The sequence below is a fragment of the Rhipicephalus microplus genome, chromosome 5 (assembly GCF_043290135.1).
Source record: "Rhipicephalus microplus isolate Deutch F79 chromosome 5, USDA_Rmic, whole genome shotgun sequence".
NCBI lineage: Eukaryota > Metazoa > Arthropoda > Arachnida > Ixodida > Ixodidae > Rhipicephalus > Rhipicephalus microplus.
In genome coordinates this window covers 211,119,153-211,138,320 of record NC_134704.1, presented here as the reverse complement: position 1 = coordinate 211,138,320, position 19,168 = coordinate 211,119,153, and the positions used below count along the sequence as shown (strand labels likewise).

Here is a 19,168-nt window from a genome sequence, read left to right as displayed (position 1 = left end):
GCGTGGCATGTAGTCATGTTACTACACGACACGCATCTCATGATATATCATGTTCGCACCAGTCATGTACCTTTGTCATTCATTCACGTTCCGTAATATCAAGTTTGATATATGTGAAGCTAGCGAAACGACTGTGAGCGCACTGTGAGCGTGGCGTGTAGCTATGACTAGTAATAGCACAAAAATCATGACCTGCATGTTATTATTGCCGCGTTAGGGTGTGTCACTTATGTTCACTATCCAGTTATGTCACACCATACCAGTTCTGCAAAATGTCATGTGAACGAACACCGTAAAATCAGCAACACCGTCAAATATAATCCATGGCATTTATGGCATAAATTTTATGATTTTCATGTTATGACGAGTCAATTGTGTTCTTATGCAGTCATGTTATGTCCTACCAATTTCGGTATTGATACCATTATCGAAACGGGCAGGAAAGCTAAGGGTCCTAGACGTCTAGATAAATAGATAGATAGATAGGTAGATAAATAGATATATAGATAGATAGATAGATATATAGATAGATAGATAGATAGATAGATAGATAGATAGATAGATAGATAGATAGATAGATAGATAGATAGATAGATAGATAGATAGATAGATAGATAGATAGATAGATAGATAGGCCCCAAGTCACCTAAGTTCGCTAAGAAATGATTTACATTTATTATTCACTGCCTCATTACCTGAAATATCAAATTCATCAGTATATCTCACAAAATGTCTAATGTGTGATATCCATAATCTATCAGTACCACGTTCGTAGGTAAGGTTTATGAGTCTAGTAATCTTGGTACTCTTTTTCATAGCTTGCTATATTTTTGTGCTCGCAATAAACGTTACTGCCATGCAAGGCCTTTGTACTCTCGTCTGTGGTTGCAAATCTCTCAATAAATCTCCTACAGCCTTCCACAAAATGTGCTCTGCAATATGTCTGCCTCAAATTGAGTAGGCATCTTTGATCTGGAATGACATTGCTAAATATGGCACTGACGCCATTAGGTGAGTCTAAAGGTATTTTTAGGCATTCACAGCCATCGTTTTAACACTGCTAGCTTTAACACTGCAGATCTCGTTCTAACACTGCTAGCTTATTATCATTTCGATTACGTCCCTGTCGACGAAATTGCACTGGCGTGTTAATTATTTACAAGAAAGTACAGGGTGTTATATCCTGGCCCTCACTTCTCAGTAGTGTAAATTTTCGAATACCGCGTCAGGTATCCGCAGTGCACTAAAACATAGATATCGCACTCACAACACGGTAAATGTTCTCCATTCATCAAGTGGGGGGGGGGAGAGAGTTTAAATTTTCACGATCTATCATTAAACGCCTGTTTAAACGGGACCACAGCTCATGTATTGCATTATATAAAAAAGTCTTTTTGACAGGCCAGTTGAGTTTTGGAAGTCTGCATGCAAGCCGTCAAGCGAAATTGGGGAGCATTCAGTTACTGGACTCTGAGGGTGTCGAAGTGGATGGCGTCACTCACTATTCTGCCACGCATTTTCCATCTGTTCACGAGGCTTCAGACTCAAAAGCTCAGATAAGACCACAACATAAGGCAGCTAGTTCATCTAGTGGTCTGTGGCTGGATGAAAAGCTCATCTGCTCATGTGTAGACGCCTAAAACCATCCTTAAATCATCGTGCTTCAGATGGCATTCCTCCCGCCATAAAAGCTTATGAAAGTATAGTTACCCTCGTACTGAATTCAATAATTATTATCTTTCAGAACACTTCCACATTTCCCAGCATGTGGAGAAGTGTGCGTGTTTTTTATCAGTATTTAAGGCGGGCTGCAGAATTGATGTTTTTAAATACCGCCCAATTTTTTTTACTGTGTGCCATATTCAAGGTTTTGGAGCTGGCTTTCCAGAACATGTTATTTGTTTGCGTGAAAATTTCAATGATTCCTGAAAAACACGGGTTTCTTGCTTTCCGCTCGACTATATATATCACAAGGCATGCCAGTTTCATGATGCCATAATATACTGTGACCTGAGCAAGCCTCTTCACGTAGCCAGTCACTTACTCTTTTCGGTTAAACTGCTGAACTTTGATGTTGAATTCTCTGTCGTGAATCCCCTGCGCAGCTATCTGCTCATTAGATCATGCATGCTATATTGCCGTAAATGACCAAACGTATTTCTCGTAAAAAATGACTGGTGACGTCCCTCAAGGCCCGGTATTAGGCCAGCATTTATTTTCATTTAGGTTAATCATGTTTCTTTTGCACTTCGTAATTTTTAAGTTCCGTTTATTGCCGGTAGGTTAAAGAAAATTGGCAGATTCGACGTACAGTGGGAATCAATGATATGCGAAGAACAAATGAGTAGATTCATATGTCACTTTAATATCGGCACAACTTTACGAATCAGACGTAAATTATGCTGCACATTACACGCATGCCAGGATTATCACATTTTGAGGTGTCATTTACCTTCGCAGTCTATTCACGTGACGTGATTCAAAATTTGGTATATGTGGATTGAGCTAGTGCAACGGTTGCGAGCGCCCTAGGAGCGCCGTATGTAGTCGTATTTTGCATGAAACGCATGTCGTGATTATCATGTTTGGCCGTGTCGTTTACCTTCGTCGTCAATTCACGTCACATGAAACCATATTTGGTGTATAGTGAGCTAGCGAAACAGTCGCGAGCGTGCTGTGAGCGTACCAAGTAGTCTTGTTGTTTTACATGACACGCATATCATTAGTATTGTGTTTGGACGTGTCATTTACCTTAGTCGTCAATTCGCGTCTCGTGAAACCAAACTGGATATAGGTGGAGCTGGTGAGACGCCTCGAGCGTACGTGCTATTAGCGTAGCATGTAGTAATGTTTTGCATTACACGCATATTATGATTATCATGTTTGGACGCGTCATTTACCTTCATCGTCCATGCACGTCACGTAATACCAAATTTGGTATACGTGGAGCTAGCAAAATGGCCGCGAGCGCTTAATGAACGTAGCATGTAGTCATGTTTTGCATGACACGCATGCGGTGATTATCATGTTGGGACGTGTAATTTACCTTTGTCACCTTATTCGTATCACGTAACACCAATGCGGTATATGTAAAGCAAACAAAGCGGTCGCGAGAGCTCTATGAGAGAAGCATGCATTCATGTTTTACATGATTTGCATGTCATGACAATCGTGTTTGGACATGTCATTTAGCTTTGTAGTTCGTTCGCGTCACGTATTAAGAAATTTGGTATATTTGAATCTAGTGAAACTGCCGCGAGCGCATCAAGAGCACGGTATGTAGTCATGTGATTACATCACTTACATCTCATGATTAACACGTTTGCACTGGTCATATACCTTCCTCTTTTATTCACGTCCCACAATACCAAGTTTGGTATATGTGAAGGTAGTGAAACGACCACGAGCGCACCTTAAGCGTGGCGTCTAATCATGACCTACATGAGATGCATGTCATGACTTTTATGTTAAGGTCTGTCAGTTATGTTCGCTATGCAGTCTTGTCAAACCATGCTAGTTTTGCAACTTGTCATTTGAACAAAATGACCGCAAGAGCAGCGAGGCAATAAAACGTAAATCATCACATTCAAGACATACCAGTTATAATTGTCATGTTATGACTAGTAACCAATGCTCATCATACTAGGTATATCATGCCATACCAATTATGGTATAGATACAAATATCGAAACGAGGAGAGTTGAAAGTCGTAGGCAGCAAGATAGATAGATAGATAGATAGATAGATAGATAGATAGATAGATAGATAGATAGATAGATAGATAGATAGATAGACAGATAGACAGATAGACAGATAGATAGATAGATAGATAGATAGATAGATAGATAGATAGATAGATAGATAGATAGATAGATATATAGATAGATAGATAGATAGATAGATAGATAGATAGATAGATGTGCTCAAAGTCGCCAAAGTTCGCTGAGAAATGCTTCGCATTTCATATTTAGGAAAACTCATTCAGTTACTACACTTTTAGAAATTGGAGTGACGTTCTCTCCATTTAGGGAGGAACGGCGATGTCCCCAATGTTCGTCTCTAAATAAAGAAACGCTGCTCCTTTTGCCATGGAGAAACATGTTCCTCCCTATTAAAATAAACATGGCTCACCCCAGGTTAGCGAAGCGAGAAGGCTTAGCAAATGCTTCGACTTTCGACTGATAAGGAGTACACGGCAGTGAAAGTTACAAAAAACGGTCCCAGTGAGCTTGATGTCGAACGAAATGATTATAAGAATAAGCAGATGAAGCTGTAGTGATGAAAACATCGCGAAAGAAAACGAGGAGCAAGCAGGTTTCGTTCGGCCAGTGAGGCGACGTTCACTCTGAAAGACACGGATACTGCAGAGTCCTCACCTGAAGAATGTATGCTAGGCTTGCTGTATTTACTTCTCGCAGATTCACATAGTGTAGCGACGTGATCCATGCGTTTACGGGGCCACAGATCACGAGATGTGCCTCCAAACCGTAGACTCGATCGCAACGAAACCATTCCGACTCGATAGTGCAGCTTTGATAGATAGGTGTTCAACGTTATATAAGTAGCTTAAGGTGTGGAGCGTTATAGTCGTGAAGTAGGTGGTAGCTGGTGCCACCTGGAGGGACTGAACAATACTAAAAGAAGTTCACTGCAGCAACGTACGTTGTCATACCCACCAACGCGGCTCCCTTGCGGGTAGTTTACGACTCAACCCATTCAGGATTAACCCACTGACACCGGACGCCTACTATATGCTGATGCAATGCCATAGCTACACGTGCACACTAGGACACGCACCACACACAGTACGCATATAGGGTCAACTCAAGGATCAAGAGCACGATGAACCAATCTCCACAGCGGCACACACATTCACATGTTTACTTGTACTCTTCTACGACAACGCACAAGCTATTATAGCAATGAATTTCGACTGACTTTAGTGGCACAAGTTACAACCCTATTAAAAAAACGTCCATCTTAGGAATGGCGGATTCCATCAACCACCATTTTGGTGGATTACGGTGGTGGAAATGTCGGTGGCACATGGTGTTTGGTGGAGCGGATGGTGGATGGCGGGCTCCAGCCGGCAATGGTGGAGCGCGAAGCAGTGTCACAACCACCGTGACGAGCTGGCACTAAAGAAATAATAAAAAATATTGCATAAAAGGAATGTAGCAAGCACCCGTAAAAAAAGGTGCGCCAGCACGGGATCGAATCTGCCGCCTCCGAATTTCCAACTGGGCACACTAACCACTAAGCCACGCCGAAAGATAAAGAAATAGTCAACTGTTAAAGAAATAGTCAACTCACAAAGCCACTGTTTAACTTCAGCTCTGTTTGTCGTTCACTCGGAAGGGATGGGATCGGCATGTACTACTAAATTTTGCACATTTGATAAACGCGAACAACTGCTGCCTGTAACGATTGCCGCTGCGATAATGGCAACGGCGCTATGTTTTCGTTACACTTTACCACCACAAGGAAAAAAAAAACAATTCAGTGAACTGAGGTGCAGGTAGAGTTTGTCGGCGGTTACTGGCATGTTTATTATCCGTTTCTCGATCCTTCCAAAGGGCGATATCAGTTCAGGCTTGATTACGCTTCTATGGTCATTCGATAGATACACCCACACAATTGATTTTGATGTTTTTCGCGCAACGCACACTGCAGTCGTGCCAGCGCACCGCTGTTGCTCTGTCGTTAAGAACAGCTACATAACGGCTTGTTCAAAACGAATGCAGTGCGCCAAAAACATTATGCTATCATATTGGTTCAGTAAGTCTACGAATCGACGTGTCTACGGTCTCGCATAAGAGCCAGCGAAGTGCCGGCGAGTGCGACCAGCGGCTGTCGGTGAGGGGAGGCGTACCTTTGGTGGAAGTGCTGCAAGCGCTCGCATCGATGTTTGTCACTTCTTGCGCGGACACCGTACACAATAAAAAAAGGCTTCATTTAGGTTAAATGATGCTGCAGCTGTGCTGTATTGTCATTTTTACTTGTCAAAATTGTGTATTCTAAACCCCAGAAGTGCCGATAACACTTGTACGGGATCGGTCGGTATGACTAAGCTTTGGTGGAAATCATGGTGGTAGAACAGAAGGGTTGATTGATGATTGATTTGCGGGGTTTAACGTCTCAAAACCACCATAAGATTATGAGAGACGCCGTAGTGGAGGGCTCCGGAAATTTCGACCACCTGGGGTTCTTTAACGTGCTCCCAAATCTGAGCACACGGGCCTACAACATTTCCGCCTCCATCGGAAATGCAGCCGCCGCAGCCGGGATTTGAACCCGCGACCTGCGGGTCAGCAGCCGAGTACCTTAGCCACTAGACCACCGCGGCGGGGCCAGAAGGGTGAAAGTCAAATTCGCTAGAGCTCATCTCGACGCATGTCGAAAGTTGAAAGTTTATGCGTATTAGCACGCACTTTGTTAACACAAAGGTACGGCACAAACAATAGAGTGTGCAAGAATTACCAGAGTTGCGTTTCTAGCGTGGCGACATCAAGTGACCGCGCTGTGTTCTGCTCTAACATCGAAAGGGGCAATTGCCCATTTATATGTCGACAACTGCGCGCCGATGTAAAACATTTATGGTCATGTTCACAGTGACAACTCCAGTCTTTTATGCAAACCAACAACAAAAAAAAAACACATCGCGGATGTCAAACTCATGTAAGTACGTGCGCGAAATGTAAACTTATTCCCGGCCGCATACTCCATGCTCCACAATATTTGAAGCGTTGTTGATACCACAGGAAATTAAAAAACAAACGTACTAGAAAGCGTAATGAGCAGCGTTGTTTTTTTATGACGGTAAACTTATATCTCTGTGCATTCAAGAATGAAACACTACAAATAAGTGATTTCACTTACTGTCATGTGCTTTTCATCATGCCACTGCCATCCACCAAGCTTCCATCATGCCACCGTCATCCACCTCGCTCACGAAGCCTTCCACCAAACATGTTTTGTCTCGCCACCATGAGACTGCATTTTCCACCGTCACCACTATTGGCTCGCCACCCGCAACACCATCTGCCACCATTTTTTCCCCTCTAACCGTCATTAGCCGGCATTTTCCACCGTTACCACCATCAGCTCGCCACCACCACCACCACCTGCCATCATTTTTTCCACTCTCGCCGTCATCAGCTATTGTGCCCACTACAGTTTCTACCATATCCACTAATATTTTCACCATATCCACTATTCTTTCCGCCGTATCCACCAACAAATCGAGCATCCACCAGCCCAGGATTTTCAATAGGGAAGTAAGTTTTCGTATCCTTTTTTACGTCTTGTGGCCATACTAGACCACGCGCACACGTAAATAATTTGTATCTTGTGCTTAGACAAACGGAAGTTTATCAACGATTGCACAATATTCGATGGAATAATTACTAGAGCGTATCTGTTTTTGCGAAAAAAATTACCCCAAGCCTTGAAAAGAATGCCCACGGCATTCTAAATTCTGCGCCATCTCTCGACCATCGCATGCCATTATCTCGCGGCAGGAAGAATCCTACGCCTTGGCTGGCCTTTGGCTTTCACCGAATCAATTTTGTTGTAGAGACTGGGCAGCCAAAAGTTGCTCCAATCGTTGCCAGGCTCTGTTTGCGAAAGGAGAGTGCTTTTCAAACACAGTGAAGTAACAACTGAGATGCTTATTCGCGTTCACCTGTACCTGTGAGTACGTTTAAAGCGTTATTTCTGCGTGAAAAGCGTGGGCACGTTTCAGGCTGGTTGCCATTTTGCGCGTGCCCTTCCAGTTTGTGTCTATCGTGTTCATTCCTTCGCCTTCACGGCAATGTTGTGACTTCTTAATTCTTCCAATTTCGCGTTGATCTGTTATCATTTTTTCGTAAACGGTCTTTTTGCCTGAAGGCTGTGTGTTTTGCGTTGTTTGTTTTCAGTGTTTTATTTTTGCATACGCCTGCACAAAAACCTTATGGTCATTCTTGGGCAAGTTGCGTAAATGAGTCATTGAGTATTTATATAGATGTTGTTGTAGCAGCTGCATAGTACTTGTGGGCGAAAAACATCACCCCGAAATGGCGAAACATTACGATGCAGCGAATCAGGAAGAAGACGGCTTGTCACTGCTGAGCTTTTTGTGCCAAGACAGGTGTGCTAACATGTGAAACGGGACAGTTCTTGCTCGTTAAGTGACCATACTTTGAAACTTTTGCAGCAAAGTGACCTGACTCAAGCGGATAAGTACGCGGATCACGCCGTCCAAGCAGACAGATACAACGCAGCAGGTAAGTAAGTTCCAGAGTTGCGAGTTGCACTTATAAAGTAAACGAAAAGGTGGGAGAAGGGTTGCTGAGCTGCTCGTAGGATTTTCCAGTCACTTTTCGCGTAAGGGGGGGGGAACATTCATCTATTCCTAGGAAATATAGCTAGTTTATTCAATATTATTTTCACCAATGCATATTTGTTGTTCAGTAAAGCGTGATGGTATATGACTGCGATCGTTGAGTGTCTTGGTGTTCGCAGGGTTCCCCATATTGGGCCAAGGTACATCGCAATGCTCTTCCCCCCCTTCATTATGCAAGGTCAATAAAGGGGGCAGATTTTGCGCACAACTGTTAAGGTTGCTAGAGAGAGAAAGTGCAAAGCGCGAAAGTTAAGTACTATTGCACGCAAAGACGTTATACAGCAGAATATTTTTATATAACCAGTTTATAGTTGCGTAACATTGGCAACAAAGACATGATTATTGGGAACACCAGAAGTAGTAGGCTGATGTGAAGCACTGGTGCTCGTGATTATTCATGCCAATGGCACTGCTACATAAATCAACTGCAGCGGATGGTTCCTAGCCACAAAGAATAGCTCTGTGCAATGTTTTTGAGATTGCCTAGCGAGCTCTGCAACCACAATGGAGTTTTCACGAACACTGATGTCTATTTGGAAAGTATTCCAAAAACCTGGCGTGGCTCTATGATGGAATACTTGATTTGAGAATGTTGGGTTTTGATTCCTGCTGAGACCATGACATTTGATCTTGGCACTCGTCGTGTCAAAGCTGCTGCTGTAAATTTTTTCTGACGCCCACGTGTTAAAATTACCTATGTCTTTTCTCGCTCTTCCGGCGTAGATATTGTCGCTGTTCACCGTTCGCAGACCACCGAAACGTTCAGTCCAACAACTGATGGTGTGTGTTATGTAGCAGCCAAGAGCAACGACATAAAAGCAAACACGTTGTCTTCTTCAGCCAGTCTCCCTTTCATGAGACTGCTGGCACGCACATCGTCTTCGTTGTCAGCCCATTTCAGCGCAGGCATTTGCTTCCCTTTAAAAGAGCATCGCCTCAAGGGTTCAGCCCAGCCCTTATTCGCGCACAATATCACTTTGTACAAGCGACGGTCATTCGCAGAGTCACTCGCTAACATATGGTGTAAGGCGCACTACGTGCACAATTGCCGGTCGGTGCTGACGACGACTTGTACAGGTAATGCTATCCTGGACGACTTCGTAGCTAACGTCGCTTAGTCGTCGCAGCACTCGACAAGGTCTGAAGCATCGCTTGAGCAACTTTTCGGATAGTCCCTGGTTTTGTACAGGCGTCCACACGGATACCCTGTCTCCGGTTTCGTACGTTACAGGTGTATGACGTGGATTATTGCGACATGCGTCCTACTCTTGATCTCAGACGGGCGAGCTGCCTGGCTTCTTCTGCGCGTTAAGTGAACGCGTCGACACTTGTTTCCATGTCATAGCTATAATGTCGCAAAATCACGTCCACAGGCAGCATTGCCTTCACTACTGGTCCTTGAACAAGGCTGAATGGGGTCATCGGTGTGGTTTCTTGTTTAGCAGTATTATATGCAAATCGTATGTAAGAGAGCATCTCGTCCCAATTTTTGTGCTCGATGTCCACATATATTGAAAGCATGTCTTCCAGAGTTTTGTTGAGCCGCTCAGCCAATCCATTGGTTTGTGGATAGTAGCGTGTCGACTTACGATGAATAGTGCCGCTGAGCACAAGATCTAAAAGCACGGCCGTGAATGCAGTTCCGCCATCTGTTATAGCGATCGAAGGTGCACCGTGTCTCAGCACAATGGTCTCTGCAAAGAATAGGGCCATCTCCTCTGATGTGCCTTTTTGATGTCTTTTGTCTCAGCGTAGCGAGTAAGGTAGTTGGGCAGTGGTTGCCAGCACTGGTTGCCAGCACTAAGCAGTGGTTGCCAGCACTAGGCATCAGGAGACATATTGCAAAAACCAACGCCTTAGTGTACCAGTGTCCAGCGCCATGCCTGATTATTGGCCCAGTATGGCGCTAGTACCAGTGCCTCCCAGCGCAGGTACTGGGACGCTAGAGCAGCAGCGTCCCAGTACTCTGCGCAAAATGGATTCACAGGGTTACAACGGGGTCGCCCATTCACCATAAATAAATAAATATAGAAGTAAAATAGTGCGCATTCACAATAAAAATAAAAAAAATTGAACAAAATAAAGCATTACTTGACGGGATTTCAACCTGCTACCTCCTGATTTGAAATGCAATACGCTACCCACTACGCCACGCCAGAACATACATATAGGGTTGTGAAATGACTATTTATTCGATGAATGCGCCGTTCAACTTCATGTTTACAAGTCGCACAGTCAAGACTGACACAAGATTTATTTTCAAATAACAATGGCGCCTTGAATCGACAGTGACGAATGGCTTCCGGGCACCGAATAACGTGCGGATATCAGCAAGAGCGCAAAGTTTTTTGAAGCATCTATTTCTTAACTCTCAAAAATCTCAAATTGACTGGAGTAGCAGCCACAGATTGTCAGCTGTTGCTGCCGACAGTTTTTTTTCCTTTGATAGTCGGTTCTAGCACTTGCTACTGGTCAACAAGTACAGTTGATTTAATTGTCTTGATTGGTAGATGTCGACGCCCACGAGTGAATATTACGTATTTTTATACGTGCAAGTGACGATGTAGCAGTACATATCCAGCGTGCCAAATTACATATTTGCAGTTATATCGATACCTGCACCTAAGAAACCGCTGAAGAAATGCATAGTGAAATCCACTGAAAAAGTATACCCGTGTGTTAGTTCACTAACGCGTACCAAATTAGCAACTCAAATTTGCTTGTTCTTACACACTAGTCAGAGAAGTATAGGCTCCTTCGCTCAGAAAGAGGCTTTCGGCGAAAGCCTACGTCGCTAACAGCACGACACATCGATCGTCGCCACTCCTTGTGCGGGCACCGCACACACGGATAAATGGTTGATTTAGGCTCAGGGATGTCTAAACTGTACTTTACAGTCACACTTACACTATAAAATTGTGCCTACTTAAAGGAAAAAGCGCCGGCAGCAAGTGCACCGACGCGGCGGGCACGATAGGCTTCGCTGGGACGTGGTGCTGGATAAGGCTGTTTTCGAAGTAGCTGAGTTGCTATGCTTGAAGTTTCTGCATTAGAGCTTCACAATATTTCTAACTGTTACCTAAACTGTACCTGAAGTTAGTGGAACGTCAATAAATGCCAGAAATGTATTTATGGAGTGGCGATGGCGAGCGACAGTCGTTTTTCTGGCCTTCGCTGGTAATATACAGCGGGCGTGCCAGTGTACAGATTTATGCAGTTATATCAATACCAAGAATTAAAACAAAACATCCATAAAAATACCAATGCAATACGCTGAAAACGTATACCAGGGAGTCAGTTCACGAAGGCGTACGTACCAAATTACCAACTGAAAATCGTGCGTTGTTGCATATCAGTCAGAGGAGTACCGGCTAAGTGCGGCCGGCCACTTTTGGGGACAGCCTGCGTAGCTGAAAGCGCGACGTTCGATCGTCAGCGCTCCTTGTGCGAACGTCGGTACAAGACAAAATAGTGTATTTAGGTTCATGGATGTCTAAACTATACCTTGCAGTTATTCTCACACTCTAAAGTTTTGTGTACACGAAGCAAGAAGCACCGGTACCATACCAATGCGGCTGGCACGACAGGTTGAATGCTCGCTTGGCCAGGCACTGGGTAAGACCGCTCTCGACGAGGTGAGTTGGTATAGTGTAAGATTCTGCATTTGAGCTTCGGAACATTTCTAACTCTTACCTAAGTAAGTAGAAAGATAAGCATGGCCAGACATACATTTATGTGTTGTGGCAGAATCGAACGGCAGCTTTTTCTCTCGCCTCCACTGGGAACCCTAGCGAAGTGATCGATGGAGCTCATTTACGTTTCGTCAACTTTGCGGCTAAAACAATTTCCTGTTGCTGTTAGGATGGGCGTGCAGCTCCAGGCTTCGAAACAGTGCAACTTGGAAACGTTACAGCAATACACGGATGGTGCGAATATGGCCGGTTTACGCAGGGGCGTATGTGTAAAAGGTGCAGTATAGTTGCTGCGATACGTACGTGCACCGTAAAGATTACGTATGCTCGGTATCTGTTAAGGTAGCGTCCCTCCCTGCCGTCGAATCAAGCGTTTTATATTGAATGACACGGAAACAAACCACGGCACACGCTACAATTTATTGCACGCTGCAGCTGCGCTGGTAGAAACAATGCGTGCTCCAGTATTCACCAGCGCTTGCCAGTGAAAACTCCAGCACTTCCAGCGCTTCGCAGGGTGCACCAGCATCACAGCAGTTGAGCCAGTGCCCCTACCAGTGCAACACAGCTTTTTCCCAGTGCGCCCAGCGATGTGCCAGGGTTTACAAGCATGTACCAGTGTCTCAAGCGTGTACCAGTGCCAAAAACGTACTGTCATCACGCTGTTTCTGCAATAGGAAGTGGGCTCAAAAGGCTCATTTCGACGTGGTCCAATGGCGTTGGTGGGATCTGGCCTGGGTGTATCACACCGGCTGGTTTAGACGGAGGTTACTTGTGCCGCTAGCAATTGAGGCAGGTGCGAACATGATGTTTTACGGCTGTGGTGAGTCTAGGTCAGTAAGACATCTCTCGAACTCTGCTTAGTGTGCGCGTGCAGCATGAACGTCCAGATGTGACCTCGTTGGGGCACGCTTGCAATACCTCAGAACGAAGAATGGTAGTGAAGACAAGCAGGTGGATGGACCCGTCTGATGAGAAGTTAATTTACAAAGGACATTGTTTCGCAGACAGAACGATGATAATCCTTTTGGAAAGCTTTGGGCGCGTTCCGAATTCGTCCTTCTAAATGAATAATCAAGCAAAGCAGCTCAGGATTGTCATGTTGGTGGTCGGCGATGATTAACGTGCCGAGGATTCCAAGGAATTCTGTCTCTTAATTAACACAAGCAGCTGACTCTGTCGGTGATCGAGTCAGGCAGTCGGCGTTTGTGTCATTTTCCTGTACACCATCGTTATATCAAATTCCTTCTGTGTAAGAAACCAGCGTGCCAATTGCCCGGAAGGATTTTTCAGACTTGTTAACCGATGCAGCGAATGGTGGTCACTGATAACTTTGAATGGGTGGCCGTACAAGTATGGGCAAAATTTCATGACTCCCGCACCACGGCAAGGGATCCTATTTCGTCTGCTTGCGTAAACGATCACTCTTTCCTCATCCTGGCGCTGCACAAGCGCAGCTCCGAAGCAAACAATACTGGTGTCAGTATGGAGCATTGTAGGAGCTGTCTTATCGAAATCCACAAGCATAGGAGTCGTGTGTAGACGTTGCCGCAAATCATTGAAAGCAGCTTCCTGATCTTCGCCTGCAAACAAATTCAACGTCATCCCTCGTGAGACTAGTTGAAGGCGACGGAATGCGCGTAAAATCTGGAATAAATGGTGAATAATATGCGTAGAGACCAAAAAAAACGCCTGACTGCCTTTTTATCTGACGGTGTTAGAAACGGTGCTACGACGCGTTGTCCGGATCTGGACGAACTCCTCCGTAACTGATGACGTAGCAAAAAAACTGTAGTTTCTCGAAGCAGAAGGGACACTGCTCTGACTTGAGCGTCAGGCCTGCGGCCCTTATGCCCTGCAAGACCACTTGCGACCATTCAAGGTGTTCATAAAACGTTACAGCGAACAAAATAATGACATCATAAAGGAATACTGGGCAGGTTTTTCATTTAAGGCAAGAGAGCACGATATGTATGAGACACGGAAAAGTAGCAGGCGTTGAACACAGGCCAAATGGTATGACCTAAAATTCTTGCAGTTCGTCTGAGGTCCAGAAAGAGGTTCTTTCATGATCCCTGGGGTCGATTTATTTGCCAATATCCACTCTAAGTCAATGTAAAAAAAGTAACCTGCTTTTCAAAGCCTGTAGATTGAATCATCCATGCGGGGAAGTAGGTACCCGTCTTTTTTTTGTCACCTGATTCGGCTTTCGATAGTTCATACTGAAACGCACGCTGCCGTTTTCTTCTTCACTTGAACTTCTTGACTAGTTAGTTGCGTTAGAGCGTATTTCGACTACAGACTATGCCCCAAAGCATTCTATGCAGTGCTTGGCTCCTATCTTATGACCAATCTCTGTTTCATCATTAGGCGCCAGGTGTGCTTTCTTGCATTAGAGGATATTTCTAAAACACACATCATCAAAAGCCTTCCAAGTAGGGCTCAATCGCACTCTTATGACTTAAATCTGGGAAATCGTGAAGTGTCCAATGTGGTTTATTATATTCGAGAACATTTTGGCTGCTGACAACGTTCTAAAGCCTTCCGCACAGGGCTGAGTTGCAATCTTATGATCAATATTTGTGACATCAAGAAGTGTCGAGGGTTGTCTGTCGCTTTGCAGAATATTTCGACTACTGACAACGTTCAAAATCCTTTCGCACAGGGTTCAGTTGCAATCTTATGATTGGTATCTGTGACATCATGAAGTGTCGGTTGTGGTTGGTCGCTTTAGAGAATATTTCATATACTGACAATCAAAAGCTTTCCATAAGGAATAAGTTGCAATCTTATGATCAACTTCTGTAACTTCATAACGTGCTGGGTGTGATTTGTGTGTTTAGAAAATCTTTTGACTACAGACAACATCCACAAATCTTGCATACAGGATCCAGTTAGTACAGTATTATAACCAATATCTGTCACATCATGAAGTGTCAGGCACAGTTAGTTGTGTCAAAGCGTATTTCACCTACAAAAATGCCCCGAAGCATTCTACGATGTTCCTATCTAATGCCCAGTATCTGTTTCATCATTAAGAGCCAGGTGTGATTTATTGCATTAGAGAATATTGGTATCGCAAACAACATCTGAAAACCCTATATATAGGGCTCTATTGAAGTCTTATGAGCTAAATCTGACACATCTTGAAGTTCTGGAAGTGAATAATAAGTTGATGAGAGCTGTAAGTTATGAAGTGTAGATGTACTGAAGGTACTAGAGTATTCAGAATATAATGAATTCAGTAGTGTAGGTATATCAATCCGGTAATTAACACACCTTGGTTTTCTGTGAACCTGATTTGTCAATATAATTAAGGGCGACCGCCCCTTATTTACCAATAAGAGGGGGGCGCAATGTCAGCTCCATAGATGAATAAAGTAGGGAAGTGGGCGCTAAGGCAGCCTTTACATTGACATAATAGCGAGGGGGGTATTGCAGCGAACATCCCCCCCCCCTCCCCGCTCAAGGAGAACGCACGCCTACCATAGTTGTACAGTGTCCCTCACAAGAATTCTTGTTCGCGGGAGTGGCGCACGCACCGCTGTTGATTTCTGGTGCATACCACTGTAGTTACTTTGCTCACTGCGATGTCAATTTCTTCTAAAATAGCCACAACTGCAGCGGGTGAAGCACTATCAATACTTTAACACGCTCTCTCATATCTTCGGCGTCGTATGAACTCGCTGCAGTTCAAAACATGCCGTTCTGTGCTGCACTAGGACAGTTTTAAGCCAAAAGATCAAGCAACAATGTGCATCGGCCGCGGACGCGTGGGCGTCAACGCAGTTGACGCGTGCCAGTGGTTGCGCGCCCTTTTTCTCCCCAGACACGACTAGACGCTTTTGACGTGTAGGCGCGTGTGTACGCATTCCAATGGTTTGCACTTAATCGTAAGAAGCTTTGGAGAAGTTTGTCTTCCTTGAAATCAAAGATCTATAGTGCTGTAGTCAATTGGGAAATTTGTAGTGAACCCATAAAAATGGCTTATGCATTCAACAACTTATTTCTCACTGTGTTTTTCACCAAGCATGAATGTTCTGTTGAAGACCTTCAAGTACACAAAGAACATACAAGTGATGTGATAACTTTTAAGAAAGGAATTGTAGCACTCCTGTTCCCCACCGAAACGCAGGCTGCCGCATTTCTTCTTGACTACAACAGATGACGCCAAAGGGCTCTTTGACGGTTTAATCGCTTCGTCTTCAAGCAATTGCTCACCTGCTGTTCTATCACTTCCCATTCTTTCGAAGCCCCATGGTACCAATTTTGATGGATTGGTCTTGCCGTGTCCCCAGTGACCATTCGGTGCTTGTTCAAAAATATCCGGCCAACTTTTGAGGTCGACGCGAAACAATCGTGGAATTCGGCTACCAGCACAAGGAGGCGTTTCCGCTGTTGCTGAGCTGAAGTAGGTCTGACGTCAAGGTTAGGTACTAGTTCAAGTGGCACATGTGTAGACGTTGCTTCGAGGGCTGGAAAGCAGCCACGAACATGTCATATCTCGTCAAAATATGCGAAAGCTGCGCCTTTGCAAGGTACCGTCACTCGGTGGTGAAACTGGTCAACAGGAAGTTCGTGCGGCCAGTGGTAACATGGACTATTCCTTGTGCTACTCAAATCATATAGGTGAAAAGCAGCTCGGTTAGCTGGTCGGTGACTCCTTCACCGTCGCACGCTACGTCACATGCTATTGAAACAAGAGTACATGATCAAGGTGGCACAACTATATCGTGGTCACTGAGACGAAAAGATTTGTGCTCTGGTGATAAAGATTCAGTCAGACGAGGACTGGTAAAACAAAACTGGGTGGTCCGGGATGTTGTTAACTGCACCATGCTCCCTGAGAAAGTTCATTCGTAAAATGTATATCTTTGCAGCATGAGAGAATAATGAATGTTAATACGAAAGAGGAATCTCCTATGCCGATTCTTGATTAGCATTTTTCAGTGAGGAGCAGCAATTGACCACCCACTGTTCTCATATGTGGTCCTGGGCACAGCGTTCTTACTTGTGTAAGACGAGTGGCCAGATTTTGACTTATTATAAGAACATCAACCCTTGTATCGACTACGGCCATAACTTCCTCTCCATCAATCAATACATTGAGGTCAGCGCTCACCATTTCGTCTCTTTTATTACTGATCGGCGTTGCGTCATTCTGTAACGGCAGTATTGGGAACTTTTATCGTCTTGTGGTCCAGTTGCGACCTTAGACCGAGTGGTCACAGCCTTTAGTTTTACTAGTAAGGGCTGGGTGAGCTCGTTCAACGAAGTTCAGCGAAAGTAGACGTCTATTCGGGGACGATGTCTGTGCAAAGAATGGAGAGCATGACCGGTGGCCATAGTTAGGCTGGTGATTCAGAATCAACTCTTTACAGGAAGACCACGTCGTTGGAGGTTCTTGAAAACCAGGGTCGTCATGGCGAACAATGTAGTCGGTGTGGGCACGGCGACCGTCGTACCCTGGCCAAGATGGGCGAAACGATGTGTCCTGGTACCCTAACGAGCTATATGGCCGGCACCACCACTGTTGAAGCAGGGGTGGGGGGCGATTGACAGTGCGCCAAGCGTCTGTTCTGCGAAACTGGGAGCGTCCCCATAGTGTCGTCTTGTGGTAGTTAGTAAGGTGCGGCAAGTGACGGCTGGTGGAATGAAGACAGTGCAGTCATGGGCCGATTTCTGAAAGCATCCTGCAAAGGTTGCGACGAAGGTACGGCTGTAGGCAGCTGGTAGTGGGATGTGTTAGGCGGGAATGGTGGTGGACGGCGCACAGCATCGGCCTCACTCATTTGATGCTGCATGCGACCACGATCAGCTGCTGAGGAAGCGTGATGAAGTTGCTCACGAATGACTGCAGAAACAGTGGTCACCGGTGTATTCACAGGTGCAGTCGAAAGTTTCTGAATTTCTTGTCGATTGATATCTCTGATCAGGTCAGGTAGGGGGCCCTGATTGTCCAGAGTCACTGAAGTGGCGTTGATTGGGGTAGTAGCGGACGAGTGATCGCACTGCCTAAATCTTTAATGCAGAGCGCACTCATTGAAAGTAGCTTCTCGCATACAATAGGCCATGGTAGTAGAGTGTACTAGAAGTTTTGAGTTTCGTGACCGCGCCTTGCCGCCTCATTCTTTCCGCGTTGCTCGCATCGGCGGCACTACAGTCTCATATAACTGAAAGAGTGTCGCGCCGCGTGCAGGAACTGCTATGCGCTTCGGCTCCTCCGTCCAACTGTCTTGGTCCAGATTTCTTCGAAGCAGCCCATCATTCATGTCTAGCACATGATGACGTATACTTTGAAGTATTACACGTCAATCTACTGAATTTGAGCTCAAATAATGTCCTTGTGAGATATAGAACATAATAAGGAAAAATCAAGTCTTATATTGATTTTTTCTGTCTTGACTCTTTTCTCGTTAGTTAGGCGTCTACAATAATCAGAATAACTGAGACAATTTATTAAAGGTTAGCGGTGCTTAGAAAGCTGTGGGATACAAAAAATATTGTTTCAAACGCTCGCAGAACCCGGAGGTCATAAGTAGAGAGGGGAGAGGAAGGAAATCCGACATATTTTTTCGGAATGTAGCTTTTCAGGGTATCCTAAAATATTTACACGCATTCACAGAGGCCACCAATTGCCATAGTTAATCCAAGGCAAAGTGACCTCGGCAAGATACTACTATGGTGCAATGCGTGGAATATGACGCTAATTTTTTCTAAGTGTGACGTTGTTTAGTTTTCTACAAAACGCCATACTTTAAATACAAAATATTCTCTTGATGGCGAAAGCCTCACGATTGTACCCAGCTACAAATATTTAGTGGTTTTATACAAAAATAACTTTTCCTAGAATGACCATATTGATTACGTAGCCGCGAAGATTAGTAGGATCCTCAACTTCCTCGGGCAAAACTTCAAGCAAGCTCCTCCTAAGTTAAAGGAAATTCTTTAGTTTTCAGATGTTTGTACAATATTAGAATATGGATGTTCTGCTTGGGGACCCCGGTACAAAAACATGTAATGATGAATTAGAGCGCAACCAAAAGCGTCCCGCACGATTTGTGTCACCGAACTATGATTTCAGAAAAAG

The 19,168-nt window shown here is 44.6% G+C and overlaps 1 protein-coding gene across 1 annotated transcript in view; it reads left to right on the top strand.

Moving 5' to 3' along the window:
• nompB (intraflagellar transport protein 88-like protein nompB) overlaps positions 1 to 19,168 on the top strand; it is a 1,761,410-nt gene that overhangs the window by 899,523 nt on the left and 842,719 nt on the right. The window contains exon 14 of the mRNA XM_075896456.1: positions 8,198 to 8,267. Within this exon, the coding sequence (XP_075752571.1) occupies positions 8,198 to 8,267 (70 nt within the window). The remainder of the gene's footprint in view (positions 1 to 8,197; positions 8,268 to 19,168) is intronic.